General features: G+C 41.8%; 2 protein-coding genes across 7 annotated transcripts in view; both read right to left on the reverse strand.

Annotated features, from left to right (window-relative positions):
- Positions 1-5,501: 5,501 nt before the first annotated feature.
- GP5 (glycoprotein V platelet) lies at positions 5,502-11,901 on the reverse strand. The gene is made up of 2 exons (XM_019289892.3): positions 10,730-11,901; positions 5,502-8,182 (listed from the first exon to the last, which is right to left on the reverse strand). Exon 2 carries the CDS (start codon positions 8,154-8,156, stop codon positions 6,228-6,230), a length of 1,929 nt encoding a protein of 642 aa, XP_019145437.2. The 5' UTR covers positions 8,157-8,182; positions 10,730-11,901; the 3' UTR covers positions 5,502-6,227.
- A 106-nt stretch (positions 11,902-12,007) lies between these two features.
- ATP13A3 (ATPase 13A3) overlaps positions 12,008-25,238 on the reverse strand; it is a 58,231-nt gene continuing 45,000 nt past the window's right edge. For 4 of the 6 annotated variants that reach the window (XM_039556763.1, XM_039556762.1, XM_039556761.1 and 1 more), the window contains 7 exons: positions 24,472-24,544; positions 23,492-23,669; positions 22,633-22,820; positions 22,114-22,202; positions 21,837-21,917; positions 18,039-18,128; positions 12,008-16,562 (listed from right to left, as the gene is read on the reverse strand). In XM_039556763.1, the coding sequence (XP_039412697.1) occupies positions 16,365-16,562; positions 18,039-18,128; positions 21,837-21,917; positions 22,114-22,202; positions 22,633-22,820; positions 23,492-23,669; positions 24,472-24,544 (897 nt within the window). In that variant the 3' untranslated portion in view covers positions 12,008-16,364. The other 2 variants (XM_019289890.1, XM_019289891.2) reach the window with 2 other exon arrangements.

The raw sequence follows: 25,238 nt of genomic DNA on the forward strand, positions 1-25,238 counted from the left end.
AGGGGCGGTCATCAGATTATGGCCCCTACCACAATGCAAAGTTTCAGAGCAGTAGAGGTAACAGTCCTGACAAAAACCCACCTGCCTCTACCCAGGCCTCAGGAAACTGGCTTTGTCTCCTGGCCCGAAAAGATTATTATTTTCAAGACATCGCTAAAAATAAAGAAGGGCTGGGTAACAAATGGCACAAGCCTGTGCACCATTTCTGCAGCCACTCCCGGAGGTGAGCGCATGGGAGCTCGCCCCAGGCTACTTACAAGGGAGAGAAACACAGTGCAAGAGCTTGGGACAGCAGCACGTATACACCCCGCACATCTGGAGGGGAGAGGCAGCTCCTGAGACAGCAAACGGATGTGATTGAGGGTGATAAGCATTTTGCAGGGAGAGGCTGCTCTGCAGAGCCAGGAGCTCACACGGTGCTGGATGGAGTGGGCTGGGTCTCATGCTGCAGGAAAGCCCCAGGTTCAGCATTGCTTGGTGGACCTTTCCCACCTCCGGCTGTACCAGCCAGAGGCTGAAGCCCCCCTGACCAAGCCCTGGATGGTGTGGAACCACTGTTGTACCCCTGCACCTTCAAGGAGACGATGGAGCCCCAGAACAGCAGCATCACTTATTGATGGAGATGTCTGCCTTGCTACAGGACAGCAGGGCAGTCCCGTGTCTGTCTGTCCCTTCTGGCATACCTCCAGCACATCCCCACGGCCAGGGTGGTGGATGCAGCAAAGCTGAGTGGCTCTGAATCACCGAGAGACTCGAGACTGCTTGGAAAAATTCATGTAATCGCTAAAATTAGCAGCTTGTGGGCTTGGCTGGGAGAGCACATTGTTCATCTGCCAAGCAGCTGAGTATGCTCACCCACGCCATGCAGACTCAGCTCCCCCCTTAGCCCCTGCTCCCTGCACACCTCCAGCTCCTGCCTGAATTGGCACCCTGGGCAGGATGGGACCTCCCCATGGCCTGCTGCTCCCTGCAGTGCGGTGCTGGGATGCCCCCAGTTACTTTGCACTGCTGCAAAGTGCCCACCCTGCTATGAGAAACCCCCCCAGTGCTCACAGAGACCAGCTGGTCCCAGGCATCAGGCCAAACACCTCCAAAGCAGAGAAGGAGGGTGGAGGGCTGGGCTAGGGGCCACAGAGGGGGTCCTCCCCATCTTCCAGCACAGGGGGACACCTCTGGGCCTGAGCCCTGCAGCAGGACCCACAGACTCAAGCCACGGCTGAGGGGTGAAGGAAGGGGCATTAGTCACTCAGGGACTGGTGCTGGGGCCACCTCCACCCTTAGAGAAGCACCAGCAGCCCCTGCCTCACCACGGGCCCACCCTAACCCTTTGAGGAACCCAAATGAGAGAGCTCATCCATAGGGCCAGTGATCCAGCCACAGGGACATTTTCCTGTGGAAAATGCAGGGCCAGGGCTGCCTCACTGCTCATGGCTAGATGATGCCATCATCTGCCCCAAGGGATGGGGACATGTCCTGCCTTCCCTGGGAAAGTGCTTATGCAAAGTGGGAACTTTGGGAGGGAGCAGCAGCAGCTTTGGTCCATCGAGGACGGTCAGCAGGGAAGGCCATCAGGCTAACCTCCATCCAAACACCAGCACCAGGCCCACCACAACCCTCCTGGAGCTCAAGGAAAATGGCATTTAGGATCTCGGGCTCCAGTGGGGCTCACCCCAGCAGCAGAACAGCCTCCAGGCTCGGCCCTGGCCCGAGCGATAGCAGCAGCACGAAGGGCTTGGCCCAGGCTCAGGGCAGCGCTAGGCTGGAAGGAATGTGGGGCCCACAGCCAAGTCCGCCTGCTGAGATAATCCGAAGCGGAAAGAGCTTGTCCTGTGTGTGCTGTGAAAGGGGGGAAGGACCAGCTGGGGCGGGAGGCGATGGCATGGGGCTCACACACTGTGAGGTATTTCCTGGATCAGCTTCATCTCTGTAAAGCTACCTCTGGCACCGTGAAGTGCCCCAAGCACCTCTTCCCAACACACAAAGGGGGAAGTGGCCTCATTTCTTCCCAGGAGAAGCCAGCAGAGGAGTGAACAGCAGGCTGCAGAGCTACTGCCAGCCATCGCTGGCTCTCTGCCCTGAGCTTTTTCCATCCAGAGAGACACAAAGGCACAGCTGGAAGTCTGGCATGCCAGTCCTACAGCAGCAGCAATGGCACAGGGGCTGAGCCCAGTAGTGGATGGCTCTGGGTGCTGCTGGAACAGAAGCCCCCACCCTGTAGTGAAGTAGGACTCACCCCCCTTGGCCCAAGTAAGAGACATGAACACCCACAAGGGAGTGTAAACCCAGAATTTGGCTACAAAAATGGAGGCATTACACCTCCCTAGTTTGCCGCTCCCTAGCAGGGACAAAGCAGGAGCTTCAGGCCTTCCCCTCACTGTGAGCCTGTAAAGAAGCCTTGGCCAGCGGGTATGTGCCTTTGGCTGCGTCTCCTCCCAGCTCTTCTGTCATCCCTAGGAAATGCTCTGATATCAGGGCTGCCAGATCAGCAGCCCCAGGCAAGCAGTACTGGTTGGAGGCCTGGAGGAGACACAGCCAATGCTCCTAACGTCAGGCAGAGGCTCCCAGGGCTCCTGCCTCGCGGCCAGCAGCCGCATGCACTCCTGAACCACGGAGCACTGCTCGGGCCTTCTCCAAGCACATCCACCATCACTCGACTTCTCTTTGCCATCAGGAGAGGGAAGATCCAAGGTGCAGGCTCTGATCGTGCTGCTGTGTGCTGGAGGACTGAACTGCATTTCACAGGCAGCAGCCTGAGCTCACTGCCCTCTACAAGCAGTGACCAGGGCGGGCCCTCCAGCAGTTCCTGGTCTCACAGGGCAGAGGTGGTGGGATGGCAAGGACCAGGACAGCAGGGACACAAGGAAGGGATGTGTGTGCTGGTGACTCGGAAGTGCTTGCTGCAGCGGTTGTGAAATGGGCAGAGCTGCCAGTGTTTATGGCAGCAGTGCATTCATTCCCTCACCACCCTGTGCTTTGGGGACTCTCTGGATTCAAATCCCGATGAGCAAAGGAGAATGGCATTTGTAGTGACATCAAGGTGGAAACACAATGAGTACTCCCATGGCTTGGCACAGGGTAGGTCAGAGCTCCCACTGCTCCAGGATTTCCTTAACAGAGAGAACAGGAGCAACTGCTACAGCAACAAGCATTGGAAAGGACTTCAGCGAGCTATGGCTGGGCTGGCACAGCTGGCCTAGTGGTGATGTACCCAAGCACTCCCAGCTAGGATGCAGTCCCGGAAGCAGGTCCTGGACTTGGAGGTCTGGATAACATGCAGGGCTGTTAACCATGACTCTGCACCCCAATCAGGTGCCAAGAGAGCAGAACCAACCCCTTCAGCCACTGTGTGCAGACGTGCTTTGCATTCACCCCTTCCCCAGTATCCAGGACCCGCTGGACCAGGAATTAAGTACCTCCAGTTTCTTCCAGGCCACTGTATCTTCAGCCCAACCTGGTGACAATGGCTGAGCAGTAGATGATGCAAGCGTGGGCTGCAGGGACTGAGAAAATCCTTGCACACAAGAGAACAGTGATTTGAGGCAGCAGCGAGGCAGAGCTGCCCAGAGAGGGTCTGGGGACCAGCCTGCTGCCTTCCTGCTGGCCACAGCTGCATCATGCTGCATCAAGACTATCCCTTCTCCAGGAAAAACAGAAATGGGGTATAAATAAGGATATCCTTGGATTTCTCAGGCCATGGAGTTTTTCAGGAAGGGCTGAGCTCTGTTGGGCAAGAAGCAATGAATCAGAGGCAGCTCCAAACAGTACACCTCAGAGGAAGAGTTAGTAAACCATCCCAGGCACTCATTGCTCCAGCCTTTTGTTGTCTGATGACTTCACTTCCCCCGTCTGGCTCAAGTGTGGGGAAAGCCCGATGACAGCATGTGAAGAGGAATCATCCTGGGAAGAGGAATCATCCTCATCTTAGCACTTGACTGTACACAGCTCTGTGCCAGAGCCCCCACGTGCCAGAGCTGGAGCTCAGCGACTGCACTGGAAGCCAAGGAGCAGCATGGGGGCTCAGCTGGCTCCACTGCAGGGCTGGGGCAGCCAGAGCAGGGTTCAGAAAGGCAGCAGCTGGTGCTGCCCCGGGGTTGGACATCAAGGTGCCGTACCCATGCCATGAGCAAACAGGTGCTTTTCCGTAGAAACCACACACTGTGCATCCAAGTGCCCAGAGCACACTTCCTTCACTGAGGGGAAGGATCACCAGCACGGTTTGTAGAACCATTTCCTCACTAGTCCTGATTATACTGATCTGCCTGCTGAGAGCAGATGCCTGCGTGGCACCGTGTGACAGCGCTGCAGCTGGCACAGCACAAAGTGGTCATTACAGCTGTCCAACCAAGAACCTAAATTTGTAACAAATGTCTCTTCTTAAACACTACATGCAGCCACCCAGAACCACCACCGAGAAAGCTCCCTGTTGGTTTTGTGCTTCTCTCAAATATATTGCAATAAATATTCTGGAGCATCTGTTTATGAATTCAGTCACAGATTGCTTCGCACCACTTGCAGCACCTCGCATTTCTGCTTCTTTAGAGATGGCTCTAACTCCCATTTAGCCAGGTTTGCTAAATTTTGTTAAACCTCACCAGCAAGACAATGATCATTTAACACTACAGAAGCACATAACTTTCTTTTCACAGTCTGGAAGAGGATTTAGGCCCCACAGTAGAGCACCCTGGAACAAAGCAGTCACAAGTTATTCTCAATGCCTAGAGTAACACACAGCAGGGAACCAACCATAAACCTGAAGGAAATGCAAGCTTTCTTCACCTCAAGTCTGTCATGTGTGTTTAAAGGACATCCAGGAAAATCCTTAATAGTTAGAAAGTCACTAAGGTTACAAAATGACTCCTGGAGTAGAGGCTCTCCGGCCCAAGGAGCCAAGGAACCACACCCAGAGGTTTTAAAGCATGTCAGAGCCTTTAAGAGCAAATGAAGTCCTATAATGTAGATAAAAGCTGATAGTTAAATCCAGGAGCTATTAAAGCACAGGCAGTCTGACAGCTACCAGTCTACTTATGAACTAAAATATCCATACAATTCAAAATGTTAATATAATGTCAGTATAAAGACCAAAACCCACACTATTGCCTTGTAGTTGCCTTTGCACATCAACACTTGAAAGGGCTGGAAGTCAGGAATAGCTCTATGTAATAAGGTAAAAAACAGTGAGACTGAAAATGCGACTGAACACTCCAAGCTGATGGAGTTGTGTATGTTCCCCAGCCAACTTCAAAATGGAGGTGACACTTTGTGGCCCTCAGTTGAGGCACTCCCTGCCCCTCGGCTGCATGCTGCCGTTTTGCTAGCCAAGCCCAGGAGAGACCATTCCTTTCTCTCCCAGCTCAGTCAAGACCAGCTCTCAAACCAGTTCACCCTTGTGGAGCCCTGGGCATCCACCTGGTACTGTGGTTTCAAGATTCCCTGCATCATGCAACCAGGAACACCTTATTTATTCAGACCACTGGCCAAAGCTTAAGGATCAAACTGTTTACTTAAAATTCAGAGTTGTAGTAACTTTACAAAGTTTCCAGAAAACCTCCAAGCAACCAATAAAATACATGAAGGTTATACTTCCTAGCTCAGCATCTTCCTCTGCTGTTAGCTTTAACTGGTACCCCTTCCTCACGCCACATCCTGGAAAGGGGCTGGGGACAGAAAGCAAAAGTTAAGACACTTGCACCACACCATTCTGCCCACATCTCCATTGTTTAAAGGTCCTTCCAAGCATCTCCTCCCAAAAATACCATTTGTTTTCTCAGCAAGGAGACAAAACATTGCCGGCAGTATAGGGCATAATAGTATTGGAGTACTTTGGGCAATCTCTAAAGCACAGTTGAAGCCATGTTCCTATGTGAGAGTATCTACATTGATGGCTGCATCTGAGCAGTGAACACTCAGCAGGCAGCAGCCTCTGGCAGGGACAGGGCTGCCCTTCAAAGGAGGAAACACACAGTGCACGTGTAGAGGTGACCACAGATACTTTCATTTCGCCCTCTGGGTTCGTGCACCAAGAGCTGTAGCAACTCACAGTGATTACAGCCACTCTTGGCAAATGCTGCGAGGTGCATAAAACTCATTTCCATTATGTTGTAAAGACAAGGTCTTTATGGTCTTTGCTATGAAGATTTGTAATCCAGATCTGAATCGAGTATTAGCTGCTGAAATGTTCAAAAAGCATCCAAAGCAACACTTCTAGTTCTTTTTTGGGCTAGATTTCTCTATCTTCTTAATATTCTTATCAGAACTACAGGCTGAGCAGGAATATTTCTGGAGTGCAAGAGTTGCCTGGTTTTACCCATCACATACAGACTGAGCACAATGACTACAGTCTGGAGTGTTAAAATCAAACTGTGAAGGCACAAGAATATCTGGCAATAAGTCACTCTGGTATTAAAATAGGGTTGAGCACTGCTGCGGGCTGGAAACTCATCCCACCCGACAAGAGTAGTTAAATCTGTCCCTCTGACACTGTTGGTTCGTGCTATGATGCTAGGAGAAGTTTGGACTGGAACATCTGAGAAATGTAACCCAGGTTGTCCAACATCTTCAACAGGGGAGGAGGTAAAACCTGGAGTTGCAGGAGGAACCGATGTGGGTATGCTGATGACTTCCGTGTCGGATACTACTGTTACAGCAGTCTGCCGAGATGATGTGAAGTGCTCTGTCACAGGAGATGTCAAAGTCTGGGAATATGTTGAGCTGAATGTCTGATATGTCATGGCTGTGGTTGGCAGGCACTCTGGGTCATCGATGCTTAGAGACACAAGAGAAATATTCTGCAGTGCCATTGGGCTGTGGCACATTAGAGACAGCACATTTCTAACTATTGTCGTGCTCTTTTGGAGCCATTCTCGGAAGCCAAGAATTTGGCAATCGCATTTCCAAGGGTTGTCATCAAGGACAACTTCTTCCAGCTCAGGTAAAGCAGTAAAGAAGTCTGCAGGAAGAGACTGCAGGTTAGTACTATTCAGGTACACTTTCTGGAGGTGCTTGAGATTATGAAAGAGGTTTCTAGGAAGAACCCCAAGTCTTGTATCAAAGAGGGAAATGTTCTGCAGTTTCTGAAGGCTCAGAAAGATTCCCTCTGGCAAACTGGAAATATTACTTGTATGGAGAGAAAGGCCCCGCAGTTCATTCAGGCCACTGAACACATTCCTAGGAAGAACCGTAAGCTCTGGGTTAAAACTCAGCACAAGAAGCTCTAAGCTTGTCAAGTTACTGAACACAAAATCTGGTATTGTTGAGAGCTTTGTGTGATACAGCCATAGGCTACTAAGATGCCTCATTTCTCCAAACAATACCTCTGGAAGAGACTTCAGTGGGTTCCTGTACAAGGTCAGTTTAGACAGGCCATGCAAGTGCAAAAAAAGCCCAGAAGGCAAAACCTGAAGCCTGTTTCTGGAGAGTGTCAGGGTTCTCAGTTTACGAAGACAATGAAATGCATCAGGGGCAATGGAATGGATGTTATTGGAATGCAGGAAAAGCTCCTGCAGCTCCTTCAGGCTATCAAACATACCAGACTCTATTGAAGACAGCCTGTTAATATACAACATCAACCTCTCAAGCCTGGCTAATGCACTAAATATATTTCTAGGTAGTGCTGCTAAGTAATTTCTTGACAAGTTCAGTACTCTGAGTTTGGCGAGTTTCTTCATCACGCCACTGGGAAGTGCTGTTAGTTGGTTTTTGTTCAAGTAAAGCTCCTGCAAACTAGCCAGTTTGTCAAACAGATTTTCCTTGATCGATTTCAACCTGTTACTTTCAATGATCAGTTGCTGAAGCTGCACCATGTCATCAAATGCTTCTGGGGGAAGTTCAACCAGTTTATTATCCAGCAGTTTGAGGACTTTTAGCCTTCCCAAGCCTTTAAAAGCCATTGGTGAAACCAGAGCGATGTTGTTTGAAGACAGGATGAGATGCTGCAGTTCCACCATCCTAGCAAAAACATCCTGCAAGTATGATATATTAGCGTTTGTTATGTGAATTTCTGTCATGTTGCAAGGCAGATTTAACAACTCCAGGTCTTTTATGTGGGGGCCAGAGCAATGAATTGCATTTTTTGAAGAGCAGTCGCACTTCTCAGGACAAACAGATGCATCCAACTGGAAGAAAAGCTTGATCATCACTGACAAACGAAACACCAACATCCTTGTTGAAGTGCCAGAAACATTAGCTGTTACAAGAGATAAGAGAATCAGGATTTGATCATAGGTAACTTAGCAGCTCACAAAGATGTGTGATTATATCATAAAACCTGCAAATGTGTGCAAAATTGCCCTTGCCTTGAAAGCAAACTTCAAAATCTCTTTTATTGTTGACTGCCAATATTTCTAAAGAGCTCAGCTTACACTGAGAAGTACAGATAAATTTACTTTTGTAAATCAAGTATTTCGTGTTTGTATTTGTACTAGTTAACTATAATAAAAGTATACAAAAATCATGATGAAACAAGTAGTCAAAAGACATGTATTTATTTGAACAGAAAAGCATTACAGAAGGGTTTGGGTTGGAAGGGACCTTAAGGATCATCTATTTCCAACTGACAGGGACATCATCCACTAGACAAGAGTTAGTATATTATACTAAATTACATGCCAAAAATATTTTCAAAAATTATCAAAAGGTCCTGCACTCACAGTGTTTTTCCATTGTAAGTTATCTGAGGTTTAAAAATAAAGTTTAGCCTGCAAAAATAGACAATGGAGGTAAAAAGGTTGTCCTGTACTTTAAGTGGTGAAAAGCAAAACAGCACTGTCCAGTTAAATCATGCCTCAGCATTTTCAAGTGATGGCTTCTTGGAACATCCCAGGAACACACAAGAAGGAACAGGCTATTTTTGACACAGCCTGAAATAACACAGAAGACCCCATGTGGCACAGGACAGTAGTGAGCCTCTGATAACCAACAAGTCTCATTTCAACAGCTTAACACAATACTGTGCTATCAGCAGTGGCATTAAAAGTACAGTGAAATGAGAGGAAAGAAGTGCACAGAATTACCTGGGAAGTTGTAGCAATAAAGATACATCTGCATGAAACACACCACAAAGCTGGAAAGTTGCATACATTTCTAAAGAAACAGGAAAGCAATCATTGTAGGTATAAATGGTAATATTTAAAAGAGAAAATCAAACAGAAACCCATAGTCTAGAAATACTTTCTCGATGAAATCAACAAGTCTAAGTGTATCAGAAACCTGGAGGCCAAGGACCTGGCTGAGCAGCAGAATAAGCAGCAGCTGGACAGCTGGAATAGCTACACAACTTCCACAGACATAACTGGAATAGCTGACACCATCAGTCTTCTGCACCAGGAACATGGAGGGAGAGGAAGGCTCCATCCCCACCTACCCTTTTTCAGGGGCAAGGATGAAGCTCTCCCATACCAACCCCACAGACAGACATGGGTGCAACCCCCATCACTTAAAGAGAAGTCAGGAGGGATAGCAGAGCTTCTCATGAACCTGAACTGCTGACAAGAAGACACCACAATTGACCCAAAACTGCTGTATGTTCAAACCAGCTACTGCATTAAAATAATAATAAAAAAGGCAAAAGTGAGTGCTTTAAAAAATATCAAAAATTTTATTTAGGTTCAGAGTACTGAAGTCTGGTAAAATCTCCATCTCTCCCTCGGCAAGGGAAGGACATGGCATTTAGTGCTATCAATGACCAGCAACACAGTGCCACAAAGCAACATCTCAGTGGGCTTTCCACAACTCACTGAATGACATATGCATCGCCAAAAAACAGCATGAGGTATCACTCTTCCAAAGGTCTTTTACATGTCAAACAAGAACCTTTCAGAGAACCTCACCCACCTAGTAATCCTCCCCACCCCTAAACTCTCTCTCATAAGCCAGTGATGCTTTTACCTCCACAAATTTCTAGCTCACCCTGTCCCTGATCCTACCTATCCCGATGAACAGTCCTCCATCCAGAAACACATTTAAGAAATTTCTGTTTCAAGCCCTGACTGGCATCTCAACCTGCACCAGATTACCTCAAGACCACAGCAGAACTACAGGATTCAGTGAGACAAGAGAAGTAACGATCTAGAGAACCAAATGGGGGAAAAAACCCCAATTTATTATGCTAGAAACAGCAAAAGCAGGTCCCTTGGAAGGTATGACTACAGGCCAGTCTGTAAAATCAGAAACACACTAACACTAGTTTGTAGGTTAGTGATGTCTGTTTTCCTGGTCTTATAGCAAAAGATAAGAGAGTATACAAGAAGACAAGGTTAGATACTCAGAAGTGCTAGAAAGCACTAGTTTTGACAAACAAGCAACAAAATGGTAGAAATTCTTTGCAAGATATGAAGGCTACAAGTGCTGGCACAACAACTGGATAAGCTTACAGGTCTCAAACATCTAGAGCTGCTAACAGCATTTTTTGAAGAAATATTTAAAGATTTTAACAGTACAGAATACAGCAATACCCACAATAAAGATTGTAATTATATATTGTCATGCATTAAAATTTTCTTGAATGCTCACGTGAGACACCTGGCATTCCAGAAAAGGCACCAGTCTGTCTGGTCATTTACCATGGTCTGGTCTACAGCCCCTTTCCCTTTCAGCCACCCCTTAATATTTCTCAACTACAAAAGGATGCCAGAAGCAACGCATTAATACTGTTACTATATTAAAAGTCACAAATCAGTTTTGAACTTAGTTTTATAGAACACTGAGTACATGTACTGCTTACAGTGGTGCTTACCTCTTTTACTGTCTTGCAAGTTCCTAAACTCATACAAGCATGAAAAAGGAATTTTGAGCTGTACCTTAGAAACTTATCTGCTTTTTAAAGGAACTTACTAGGAGCAGAGCAGGCAATCAGGCTTCACCATGACACTGCACTTTAAATGGGAAGTAAAACAGCAAAACGCATCCTCTAGATAACACTTTCACCCGTTTTTCCCCAGTTACTGAGACAGGCCAAAGGCCAAACAATATTTTAAGCTTCAGAGCAGATTTTTGCCTACAATTGTGCAAGCAACCAACTCCCACAGGTTGTATGTAACTCCAAAAGCACAGCTTGAAGATGCTCACATAACAGGAGAAAGTTTTAAGTCACACACAGAAGCACAAAACCCATTTGTAGCTTCTTTGGCAGTGATATTGGAGTACGTGCTTCAGCCAACCTGAAGCAAATCTGGGTGAAGTCAGAAATCCACATTTCAATGTGAGATGTGATCAGAAATTTCAAATTTGTTAATATAGTTCCACCAGTCTGCTACATAGGTTTTGAAGGAGTGGACACCTCCACTCTAAACAACCAAGTGCTTGTACCTTCACAAAGCTGCTATGACTTCTACTTTCTTGCAGAATTGAAGTCAAAGCAATTTCAGTAGGGAATGAAGGGGATTTTTATTTAGTGCTTTGGCTAAGCATTCCAAGGTTGACACATTTAGTTTCTGTTTCTCCTCAAAGTCTTCTGGACTGGCAGGCCAACAAAACCTAAAACCTGTAAGATTCTGAAAGAGAAAAGCTAAGTTTTTAAAACAGAAGCTGAAATTGAAAGATTAAGTTCTTGTTATTAAGTAAAAAGATACTTTAAGTATCTTGTCTTCAAGTTTAAAATAATGTGCTCTGCCAATGACTGTTTTGATGGAAGGTGAGCCACAGGATGGAAAAGATGTCTTCATTTCCACGTGATTTTTCTGAAGATGACTGTGACAATGGTGACAGCTCAGATCATGCCTCCCACATGCCCAGACAGAAGGAACATCTGAATAACTGAAGGCAGAAACAAGCTGCTGTCACATGTACAAGGTCTGGCTATAGCATGGCTCCCAAAAGCCACCAGGTAAAGCTGCAGTCAGTGTGATTCCCCTGCAGAACACCAGCACAGCATCCACCCTTCTCCACCCCCATCTGCAAAACATATCCATGCCATCAGAGGGAGTAAGTCTGTGTTCTTCAACAAACTTTGGATCTAATTCTATAAAGAATATTTAAAAACAATTTCATGAAACTAATGAGAAGAGTTAAAATATCCGTTCATTTTAATTTTATTTTCAAAGAGCTTCAGTCACAAAAATGATTTACAAGTCTATTTACAATTCTATTGTACAGTTATTTATGTATGCCTCTTGACAACAGGGTACCATTCTAGAGCAGCAATACATATTTTAAATACAAAGATGTAGTATCATTTCAGATTTAAAAATAAAAGGAAGCTGAGCTTCTAGAGAGCGCTGTAATGATGAACATTTTAATCTGTTAGGCTTGAGGAATTAATGACAAACTAAGTAGTTTCTGGTTCACATAATTATTAAACAAGCTGCAGTTTGTTGAAAATAGTTTTAAAAACCTGAAGCTTTACTGTATATAAAATCAACATATTCAAGACTCTAAAAATTGTCAAAAACCCACAGCTTTCCCTTAGACATACAAAACCCTAAGTTTACAATTCAGAATTTCACGGGAGAAATCCTACAGGACTTGAGCTCTCTCATTTTGTGATGACCAACATAAGCATTAAAAATTTGCAGCATAAAAAGGACTCCACATCTGCTTAGTATTATACTGCATACACATATACAGTACAGGATTATTTACCCAAATTGGGATGACTGTTCAGCACAACCTTCATGAAGAAAGAAAAAATAAATAGAATTAAAAATCCAACAACTTTTTTAAAAGTGCAACAGTAATAGTTTCCAATTTAAAGTTAAGATGAATATGGACAGTTCTGTGGGTTTTTTTAGCTGCTTCTATTCAAGCATTATTTGCAGCATTTTCTTTTTACAGTAGATTTAGCTCTATAGTACATGAAACTAGAGTTACTGCTAATTGAATCTGAAGGGAAAGGGAAAAAAACTTTAAAAACAACCCTGAGGGATATACAATTTCATGATCTTGTAATTTATTTCTAAAAAGTAATATTTATTATTTAGCAATTGCTTTTCTGGATAGACCAGTCCTTTAAGTATGTGCATAAATAATATTTAAAAATCAGTAATATGTACAAATCCTAATACATCAAAATAAAATACGTACAGATTAAAGTCTGCATACACAAATAATTTAATAATAAATCAAACTCCTCAACATAAGGCCAAAATATACAGCAGGAAGAAAATGTCTACCCAGTATCTAGTGGAGCTCACTAACTTGGTCTGTTCATCTGAATCTAGATTTCCAAGACGAACTCTAAAAGAGATTTTTTTCACTACGAAATGAATTTTACCTTACTTCAAAACAGAAACTGAATACACTAGTGCAGAACTAGTTTGCTGCATTTCTGAAAACCAGAAAAACTAAACTGCTCAAAATGAGAAAAATTATAGGTGGTCAAATTCAGCTCTTGGGCAGGAAGGCATAAATCCCAGTAATTGCAGAAAATGCAAAAGCTGATTTTGTGGCTGAACTTGCAACAACAAGACGGATTCTCAGAAAAGCTGATTTATTATTCTTGACTAAGCGTCAGAGCTCAAGCACGCAACCTCAGGAACATTTACCAACCCTGAACGCAGACCTGGAGGAAACAAGCTCCCATTTGCAAAACATTCAAGTTTACTGTGCTCATGAGCCATCAGTCACTCGGTTAAGTGGAGACACTTGGCAATTTCTGTTTTAGCAAGAGTTCCCTAAAATGTTCTCCAAAGACAAGCCCACTTTAATAAGCTGTTTCCTCCTCGCTTTCTAGGTAAGTCTAATAAACTAGAATAAGACTGAAAAACTAGCTTCAGAAACCAAACAAGCTGAGAGAAGTTATCAGGGAAATTATTAAGCAAAAGCATTTAAAAGGGGAAGACAAGTATTTTCTTTCAGTTCTCACGGAACAGCAAATCTAAAATGGTCAGTGAAATGGAAAGCAGAAGCTTATGCGTTTAAGGATAAGTCACAGCTCCCAGGTCCAAGATGCATAGCTTCACAACATTTTTCAACTAAAGTATTATTTTTGTTTAGATTTGAATACTACTTACGCAGCTAAGAATTATTCTTCATCAGTTATTCCATGCTACAAAGGTTTTGTAAAATCAACATCGGCAGAAATTAGCCAACTGACTCAGGTTCATGACTAATTAATATATCCAAGTCCACAGTTGCAGACCCCTTAAAAGCTACCAATGTTGTTCAATGTTCATGACCGTACAAAGCCAGGATAATAAGAACATTGCTCTGTTGAATGAATGCTAAGAAAACCACTTCCCCCTTTCCCCCTGCTCCACTCCTCAAAAACAAACAACAACAACAACAACAGAAATCAGGAAAAGAGTTGACAGCTGGACTGGAAGATAGTATACCATATGCATACTATTTAGGAGGAGCAATAACTTCAACAACCAAGTTCTAGGAAAAGGTCTTCCAAACCATTTAGCACCACTTTTAAATTCCCTGTTGGCACAGTATATTCAACACTGCAGAAACCACAACATGATTGACATTAACATGGTTAATGGTTGGACTTCATGATCTTAAAGGTCTTTTCCAACCTTAATGATTCTATGAGCAGCAGGGCACTGTCCATACTGCCTTACAGAACAGCACAAGGGAATACGGCTTGATCTGAAAAGTTCTGCTTATTAAAACAAGGCTGGAATGGAATTGTCTCCACAGGAATTTAAAAGAACAAAACAAAACAAGACAACTCAGAAAAAAAAAAAAAAAAGAAAAAAAGGAAACAAAAGACCCCCATTAACATCAAAACCTCAAATTCCATCATCAGAATATACAGACTTCAAAACAATCCCAGCCAGCCATTGAGTTTGGGGCCCTCATTCCACAACTACTCTAAAGGACCCGACTTCCTTCTCTAAAGGTTCTCTATCAAATCATGACTTCTTCAGACCCCAGATCCTCTCCCAAAGCTTGGAGGTGTCTGGACCAGTCATTTGCCTCTGGTCAAAACCAGACTGATCAAGACTTAATATTTATAATCTTCCCAAAGACACAAAAGAACACTTTTCCAAACATTTACAAAGTTGACAATGGTTTGGAGATCAGTAATTTGTGGGTTAAAAAAACCCAAAAAACCAAAACAACAAAAAAGTTTTAAGCCTTGCAAGTCAAAGCATTGTCTGCCTCTACTTCTTTGCAGACCTATTTTTCTAGTGGTCTTGTGTTCTGATACTGCCTCATGGCAAAATGATATATGGCTACCCCTAATGCTTAAGCAGCATTAGTGGTGATACAAGCTTTTATTTTTTCTTTTTTTCTTTTTTTTTTTTTTAATAAATAAAATCTGCATAAGCCTTACAGTTCTGCAGCAAGACAGACTTTAGCTCAATTTTCTCTTAATTTTGTTTCATACAGCTACATGTAGCACTTAAGACACTGGCAGACTCTTTGAAATGCCCATGTCCTTAACGTGCACAAATCCCAAGCGTGGGCATGTGACAATAGACCTCCCTCCCACTCCCGTATCACTTGCAGCAGTAACTCTGGTCTTACCACTTCAAGGTATATAGGAAAATTATCTTTAGATTTACAAATAAAACATGGTCCACAAAGGGATAATCCAACCCTTCTGCTGGAAAAAGCAAGGTCTATGGAGAAATGCATAGCTAAATGTAATAAAACATGACATAGAAGAAAGTGTTTAGATTCTCCATCCTTCTTTCTCCAAAAATTTTAGAGTGTAGCCAAATGGCTCCTCCTCTGGAGGCCACCTAAGCCCTTCCTTGTGGTTAGCTAGAAAAGAAGTCAAGAACCCACATGAAAGCAATGTGCTTATTTCTTAAGGACAGAGCATATTGCTTCTACAGCATTCCCAATTCCTGCTGTGGCAGACTAAACAACTGAAATTAGAACCCAAACATTACACCTGGAAACACTCCTTACTAATAGAGACAAACTTAGAGGTACACACACACACAAACTTTAGAACCGTTTGAAGACACAAAACTTTTCATCAGTCATATAAAAACCAACCAAACAAACAAAATAACCCCAACCAACCAAAAAAAACCACACAAAACCCCAAAACCATGACAAGGCTATTATGCACCTCTAGTACAGCCATGAAACCATTACATCATAAGGTTTACATGAACACGTGCCCAGATAAGCAGGTTAGAACAACTATTAAGATACTCCAGGCAAATAATGTGAACCTGTTTTAACTGCCCTGCAGTTTAAACCTTCAAATGCATCTCATTTAGGAACAATGAAATCTGAAAGAAGGTGGAAGGAAACACAATCATTTTTGTTCTGCCTAAGGTGACCTACATTTTTAAAATGTATAGCCATAAGACACCTGGCTCTGAATTTTGTATTCAGAGAGACGAAACAGTTGGAAATATCTGCATTAGAATTTGACATTTAGCACACTGCAGTTTCAAATAAAGCCTTAAAATTACATTCTTCTGAATACTACTGAAGATACATGCCACCAAGATCCACTGCTACGTTACAGTGATGATTTGATATGAACCATTTTCTTGGGATGGTACTTTTGCTTCTGTTGTTGTCCTGGGTTTTGGTGGCCATTCTGGATCAACCAGCAGTTCCTGAGCTAGGTGCATATACTTGGCTTTTGGTGTCTTCTCTCTACAACCAAATAGGGAAGAAAGGAAAGAGACTCCACAGCGGTCCCCAGCCTCCTGCAGAAGTGAACAGATTTGAAAATTGGATTACCGTAAGAAGAAAATAATGTCAGTAACAATACAGTAAATCACTAGAAGAAAAACTATTATTTCAGTCTTTGATTTACTGTTTCATTACCACATTGGATTGGACCTGTAGTAGAGAAACTCTTCTGCTGTGTCATCTCTTCTATACTATTGTAGCAATGACATTCAAAAAACATTAAGAAAAAGCAAGTGTTCAATATTATCATAACATCTAAGACCACCAACAGTTTTTATGCATATTTTATAATCATTTCAATAATCACAGATAGAACAGGCAACATTAAATGATTTTACTATTGGAGAATAAAATCCTGGTCTAGAAAAAGCAAATTCCCCAAATCTCAAAACACTTCTTAAGCCATGAATTGTTAAACTGAAGGCAGCCAGTCAGACAAAAGTAGCAAAATTTAATTTGCTGATACTGTGAAATCTAAATAGTGCAGGTATTAATAGCTACTTAAAAATACACAAGTTACTGAACTTAAGTCTTCGTTCCTATGTTTCCTCTCCCAGTCTAATGCATGTAATTTAATTAGCTGGGGAGGAGAAACACTACTCCTCATTCTCGAGACTGAATCCCTATAATGTCTCAGAGAACACCTATAGTCTGCAGGGCTGACATCTTAATGGTAATATATTCTGTAGTTTTCATCATGCTCTAAATTTCAATTGGTGAACTGAACCAAATGTGAGCCTTGAGAACAATTTCCATTCTTCAGTGAACACAAAACAATTTGTTCTACGACAGCCTCAAAATGACAACGTTAAATCTGAAGTGAATACATTTAATAAAATTTAGTGCTGAGAAATAAACCATTGTAATTCTAGCAAGCACAAATGTACGATCACCCAAAAGTAATAAGCCAACAGGCTTAAAGCTAGTTTTTATGGGATTCACAGAGATTTCCTTCATGTATTAACAGCAGAGGGGCAGACCAGGCCAAAATTCATGGTCACCTGAAAAATCTTTCAGTGTCCTAAACCATCTGAAGTAGTAATAGTGTGTTTTTGTTTGCCATCTTGTTTTGTTTCATTTGTACATGCTAAAAATTACTGCTCTCAGACAATGACCTAAAACTCTAAACCAAATTAATTTAATTTAATTGCTTCTAAGCAGATCAAGATGTTCCCAGTCCTAACATGCTAACTTGTGACACCACAAATAAAATTTGCTAAAGTGGAAACTAAAGATAAAGTGAGAAAAGTCTTAAAGCAATACTCTAGGTTTGTGTCACAGTTCTTGCACACACACTAAACTCCGTAAGTGTCAATAAGGAAAAGAATATAAACCCAAAATCCTTTCCTTTCAATATTTTAGTTACAGAAATCTAATTTAAGCAGACTTAAGCTAAAGATAAGGCAACAGACACTTATAGATAATTAAGAGACAAAACTAAATGAATCCACATGCACTCAAATGATGACAGCAAAATACTCGTCTCCAACCTGAGGCGGCTGGGGTATGGTGAGGCGAGATTCTCCTTGTTTGTCTCGATTGAACACAACCTTCCAAAGGATCATATCAAGGAGGACATTCTGTGAGACATTACAGTGAGCGGGAAGAGTTAAAGAAACTAATGATCATTTGTTGTTAGTGTGCACATTACAAATAAAACCTGAAATAGTGCTTTAGGCATAACTAATTCAGTGGCAAGCAAAACTGAGTTTACGCTGCTTGCTGGTACTTTTGTGATAAACATTTTCATTCGTAAGTGCTCACACAAAATTTAAGAATATGAATGTGTACTTCAACAGCAAACTAAAACTGCATCCATTGATATGGGTAAAAATCATAAAGACACATTCTTAACGTGTTTCAATACTCTAAAAACCTGTGAAGCACCACATGAAGATACAAGTGCTTAGAGCAGTTTCCCCATAAACCATCTTTAACATTACAATGTATTTAATTTTGGAGCTATGCTTTGTTCACAGTCTGTTTTAAACCAGTGACATTCTCAGAAAAGCAGCAGTGGGGTAGCAAAGCTGAGCCACCAGCACGAATGAAGGAATTTGGTAGGCATAGTTCCAGGTTTTTAAAAGAGGGCAGAACTTGAATAGTATGTTGAGCACATCTGGTTATCCTCATACAGCTGCACGGGCGGACTCAAGAGCTTTGAGCAAATCTGACAACACAGGTGTGAACCTGTACCTTCCATGGCCTCAAGCCTACAACTCTGATCCTTGGACAGATTCCACTTCTAACATCTGACTAACCTCTGCCATTGAAAATGGGGAGCTGATTAGTCAGACTTTTGTAACAGATTTTTATAATGCTTATGATTTTGTAATATGCCAGAATTTGATAGTGCTTTTATAAAGCATTGGCCAACAAATCTTCAGCTTGTTAGATGTTCATTTTTGAAGCTGGTCTGGTTTAAGCATGTCTACACCAGGCATCAGGGGTAAGGAGGAACAGCTGCTAGGATCTGCCTTTGTTGTGCAGTATTTTCTAGCATCTGGTAGAAAGAATCTGCATGCTTTGTGAATCTAGTCTGGCACCCACACAGAAAGAGCAAAAGCATTTCAGAGCATTTCAGACAACATGTTTGGGACAACCACAGTCAGAAACTATTCCTGTTGTAGAAGCAATGACAAAACTACGTATGACCATAGCGTGACACAAAAGTGTCATACTGGCAGGTGTGACTAAAGATCCAATTCCTCATGTATCTCAAAATTATGAGACTTAAAGAGGCAATTCCTGAGGGATAGCTCTCAGCAGAACAAACTCTAGGTGAAATAGAGTACCTTGTTAAAAGATGGAAGGAGCTGCCACCAGCAGCCTCTCCCAGATTCTCAGAATGTGACGTGTGCACCAAGTCTGTAGTGAAAAGTGTAGGAAGCAGAAAATCCAGCCAGGCACACAAAGAGAGAAAAACAATGAGATACTGGAAGTGAAGGAAAGAAATAGCCTGGGATTTTCACACAACACACCGGACCCAAGGAGTTGGCACCACATGGCAAAGCTTTAGGGAGTATGGAGTAACACTGCTGGAATTGGACAAATGCAGTTCAAGAGTTGGGCTGAAGTTATGGAAGGTGTATTGTAAAACAAGGTTTGGGGTTTGAGGATCACTAAACAACAGTCCTGCTGGGACCCTGCTGTACAGTAGAACAACTCATCTGCTGTAACAAAGCATTCACCTTACACTTACAAAGTGGAAGAAACTTGGTTTAAGACAAAGCATAACAGCCCAAACAATTAGGACCAAGAACTAGGTACTTCTATTTTATTACTAAAGTACAGGCAACAAGATAAATAGGGAAGTCTGTTTAAAAGAAATGTGCCAAATCACCCCTGCAGTTTTGGTAATGAAAGTTAAATGACTGAAGTGTAAAAAGATGCTAACTCAAACCTGCATAGGAAGAAGAGTGGGGTGAGGTTTGAAATACTGGGTGAAAGAAAACAGTCTCCAGGTAATTATATTGCTTAGGTGATGCTTGGTGGAAATTCACAAGTTTTCAGGCTGATGTGACGACCAGCAAGGCCCACAAGTGGAACTTTATGAACACGTATTTAAACCAGAGGAGAACCATTTGTCCTCAAGAGTGACGTGCTGAAACATGGATTGGCACACTGTACAGACTTTCTACTGGAGCCCTTACGCATCCAGAACAGAAAGAACACCAGATTCTATAAAAGTTGCAAGATCATCTGCACAACGAAGAAATTTTTCAGCAGATGGTAAGCTTATTTCTCTCAGTAATGTTTATCACTGGACTGAAAATTGAAGTTGCACAGGAAAAAGTATTTCTGTCTAGGAGGTTTGTTTTAAATTTATCAGAAGACAAAGAAAGCCATGATTCTGAAGCTTCAGAATAACTATTTTGTTTCAGTGGTAAAGACAGCAATATACATAAAATTTGACTTTTCATAAATAAAAGGAAGCAAAAAAACCCCACTATTAAGTATTCACTAATACAAAAAAATGAAAGAATTCAAGGGCATAAAGGAAAAACATCACAAGAAGGGTTAGAGTGCATACAGGATAATGTAAGAAAGGCACAGGAGCTTTAATAGTGGATAAACTTGTTAACAACAAGACAGAGGCCAAGAAAATTAGTATCTACTGCCATGTTTTGGAAAAGACACGTTGTCGTCTGTCATGTGAAAACACTGAAAAACATGTTCCAATAGGCAGCAACATAAGAACACATTTTGCAAATTCTGTTTGGAACAACATTTTAAACACAAAGCCTTGATAAGTTTGATTCAAGCATCTGAAAAAAACCTTTGAGTTAATTTTTACTGGGTCACAAATAAAAGGGAAAAACATGTTAATTGGACAGAATATTAATGCTGTAGTACTCTTTGAAGGCCAAAATTATATGATCCAAGCAAATATTATGCTGGTTACATTGACAGCAATCCCTCACATTTTAATGGAAATACTGATTAGAAGCTGTAGAAAATGTTACACAGTAAAAACAGATAATTGTAGTGTGCAAGCACTACATAATGTTGGAAGGCTTTTTCATCTTGTAGGAACGAAATGTGACTCATGACTGCAACCAAAACCCAAATATATTCAGGTTGGAAATGCCACCTCAGATAACAGGGAGAAGAACTAACCACAGGAATAAAAACTGACTGTGAATCCAGACTTCTTCTGGAAGATTTATCTGTCAAACTTTGATTCTTGGAAACAAAACAAGGCACTCAGATGAAAGGTAGGGCATGTTTCTGCACACATTAACTCTGGAATTACAGCAGAAGAGGTCAACATCCAGAGTGACTGACTTTGGACAAGCTCAGTGATGGAAAAAGCAGATTTGCATGAACATCTCTACTTCTGAACTTTGATCATATCAGACAACTGAGTTACACAGACCTACATTATTCTGAACAATAAGCTATATGTACAATCCAAATGGAGGACAGGGGGCTCCCCTCGGGATTTTATATAGTTCTCTAGTACATTGTTATTCTGAAGTAACACAGAAAATAAAAATGGAGTATTTTTATATGAAATAGTTGAATTATTAAGTCTTTCAGCTCCCTCCCTGCTCCCATTTTTTAATAAAAAAAGATTTTAAAATTACACTTTTAACACAGAAAATCTTGACACCTTAAATCCAGCCAACAAGGACATTTGCATGTCCTTAAGAAATACACACTTAACAAGAAAACAGCAGCCACTCAGAGTGGCATGCTGTGAAGAGAGACCTTCTAAATAAAAGATGAACACGCACCCTAAAAAAGAAACACTTAGAAGCATTTTTTCCATTTGGATTTCTTACCTCCGTCAGCACAGATACAACAGCATTTAGAATAACGATGATGACAATTCTTAGGCGCCACTCAGGTGGCACACACACAAGCTGTGGAAACAAGTTGCCAGAGGTTAGAAACACACATGTGAAATAAACACACATCCAAAACAGACTCAGCATTATAAATTCTCCCTCCCCACCCAGTGACATGATGCTAAAGTTCTGCAGGGGTCACACCTGCCCCAAAGGCAACCCATCAGCTCCCCCAGGAAGCTGACACACCCACAGATCTGCTGGCTCTCACCTCAAGAAATCCGTCAATAGGTTCAACAGGATGCAACATGATGAAAAATATGAAGACATAAAGAACTATAACAGATAAAACAAACAGAACTGTAAAAGAAGAAAAAAATATTTTAATTGGACCATCTCACAATCAAGAGTTTTAGACAGTTTTAACAAGTATCATGAGTTCATCACTCCCTGGACACAACCTCTCTTCACCCTCTAAACCCCTTCCAGGAAAATTTTGGCAATACTAGTTGTGCTGATAGCCATAAAGAGACAGAAGGCCTGAGTTTTTCTCACTGGCTCACTTTGAAATGTATATACACATATACTTCTACAAACAAAGCAACTATTAACACAAATTCCTCCATACAGTTTAGTATTTCATTATTTCTAGCTGTGATGATCAGAGGATAATTGCACTATGATCTCCTAGCAACACTACTGCTGCTGAATTGGCATAACAGAATTGTCAACAAATGCACAGTCACTTGGGAGTTTTATTTGGAACTCTATATACCAAGAAAGGACTTACAATTTTTGTAGCATGGTTGTCTAAAGGGCTTTCCTTTAGAAAATACAATTGCCACTATGAGGTACTGAAAGCTGGATATAAAAAACAAAGTTGTGTTTTCATAATTTTTAATGTAATGTTCATCATGAATAGTCTCATTCCCGTGGTGTGCAGAGCTGGTGTTCTTGGTGTCCAACACATTACATGCACTACAACATAAAAGCATTGAACACTGAGCTATGGAGAAGAAGCAAATAAGGTCCACTTATTTACAAAAGTAATGACAGAACAAATTGCTACAGTAGCAAAAAAGCTTAAACTTGAGAACATATTACAGGTACTAAGAAATAACTCAAAACTGTGGCAAGGAGGTAGCAATTTTTTTGAATTCAGAGCTTCGAGTTCTGTTATGCTTCCAGTTTGTAAATTTTCCACGTGAACCGTTTAAAAACTGTCATTGTAGACAAACTTCAGAAACAGGCAAGAAAATATTGCAATCTAAAAAAAAAAATTAAAACACGTCTTCATTTTCAAAAAAATGAATTTGATTTACTGTAACTCTAACAGTAAAACAAAGCTTTATAATATGAAAGAGATAAAATAGATCTGAACCATTAATTTCAAACTTCTACCTCATCTGTCCTAAAGTTGAAGAGTCATTAGACCAAGCCATCTGACTCTGACCCAATTTTGCTTTTCAGCCACTGGGTAGCTCCCATATATTAGTATGCTTTTCAGAAGAAATCAGCAGAGTAAAAAGCTGCCATACAGAAGCTTTATTTTCAAAGTCCCCAAAGGGGGGCAAGAAAGAAGAGAGCAATTATTGCCTATAGCTTTCCAATTACTACTGTACCCTGCACAGAGCCACTGAAACACTTACTCAGAGTCTGCTGTCCAAGGCTCATACCAGGACTGCTGTTTGACCCAAAAGAACCCAAAGGTTTGGAAAGCAAGGCAGATGATGATCTGAGACAACACGGAACACAGAAGTGGACCTGAGATAAGACCTGATGGAGGCCTTTGTGCAACAAGCTCTGTCCAAGCAGGGTTCAGACTCACTGCAAAGAGAACAAAAAACAAATGACACATTACATCATTATGGTTTTCAAGAGTTATCCTGTTCACATTCTGTGGAATTAGAATGTCTTGCTCATGACATCACTTTAATATTTAGTCCAGAACTGCAAATGTGAAACTACCTTGAAAAGATCGTAAAGCCCTAGAACAATGCCACAGTGCCTTCTACAGGCTGCTTCCCCAGCAGCACAGCATAGCAGGGGACAGTAGCACCATGAGACTTAAGGAATTAGTAGTGTCTGGCCAAATTCCCTTTGTCTGGCACAAGGACTTACAGCTTGCCTCCTTGGTTTTGGACTGCCATTGCTTCAATGAAGAGGTTTTTATTAAAACTTGAAAATAGAATTCTACTGCTAGCCAGTGAATTGAAGGCTAGGCTCATATGTGGAATCAAATGTTTCAATAGGCAATACTTTGAATGTAACATTTTGTGGACAGAAGTTCAAAGTAAGAATGAAAGGAATCAAAACATTTGAGCAAGATATTGCAATAACTCCTGGTTTGATTCCAAAACCAGCTTCCTGTACTGTGAAGACTTAGTTGCCCAAGATCATGCCCATGTCCTGCTTCTTGTATGAGGACACTTCACAAATTTCATATGAGTTTAATTCAATACACAGTGGTGGTTTGGGTTTCTTAATGCACAGATGTAATAGTCATAACATCTTCACTGTATGTCACAGTGTTTTCTCAAAACCACATGTAATTAGGTATTGAAGAAAATCTGACCAAGCAAAAAGTGGTTCACAGAAGCCAGCAATAGTAATTCAGTACAATACTTACTAGTGAAGACAACCACCAAAATGATTGCCAAATCAATGAAGAGAAACTGGAAATCTCCCAAATTGCTCAGGATCTAGAGAGAAATGACAACTGAAACATTGGTAATTTCTTCACACCCCAAAAAATTTACAGTGATACTCTTACGGCATTAATTCTTTGAATTTCACTCTATAAACAAGACAGTGTCCTGTCAAACTGGCTTCCTTTACCTGCAGAAACCCTCAATACTCTACAATTCACAGAACAATTCCTGAAGTATCACGGTATGAAACAATTTCAAGATGGATAAGCTATTTGCAATTGAAATTTGTTTGTAATCAAAATTACATTATTGAATCTTATACACCAATGCAATAGCATCTGAGGCCCACAGTTCTTTAAACACCATAGCCTCACTAGGTACTCATACAGCTGTCAAAATTTCCACCTCAAAGGTCCTTTAATACTCTGCAGCTTTAACTGACTCAGAATGCAAACTAAAATACAAGATTTCTACCACATGCCATTATTATGAACCCAATCATATTAACAGGAAATACCAGGAAATACTCCACTTTGCTTCACCCGCTGCCCCCCCCAAAATCAGTACTTCCAACTTCTTTCAATTCTAACATAAAAGGAATGCATTGCCCTTTAAAAAATGTTAGGCTATTTCAAACTGCTGAAAGTTTTTACATAATTGAAATTTGTATTTTTGCTTTGTTTATATGCTTATCTGGACTTCCCACTGTAGAGACTTTCTTTTCACAGCCATTGGTTATTGTCTT

The sequence above is a fragment of the Corvus cornix genome, chromosome 9, assembly GCF_000738735.6.
Source record: "Corvus cornix cornix isolate S_Up_H32 chromosome 9, ASM73873v5, whole genome shotgun sequence".
In the NCBI taxonomy this organism is placed as follows: domain Eukaryota; kingdom Metazoa; phylum Chordata; class Aves; order Passeriformes; family Corvidae; genus Corvus; species Corvus cornix.

Excerpts from the sequence above, each read along its gene's own strand:
- GP5 (XM_019289892.3), bottom strand. The coding sequence starts at position 8,156 with ATGTTGGTGTTTCGTTTGTCAGTGATGATCAAGCTTTTCTTCCAGTTG.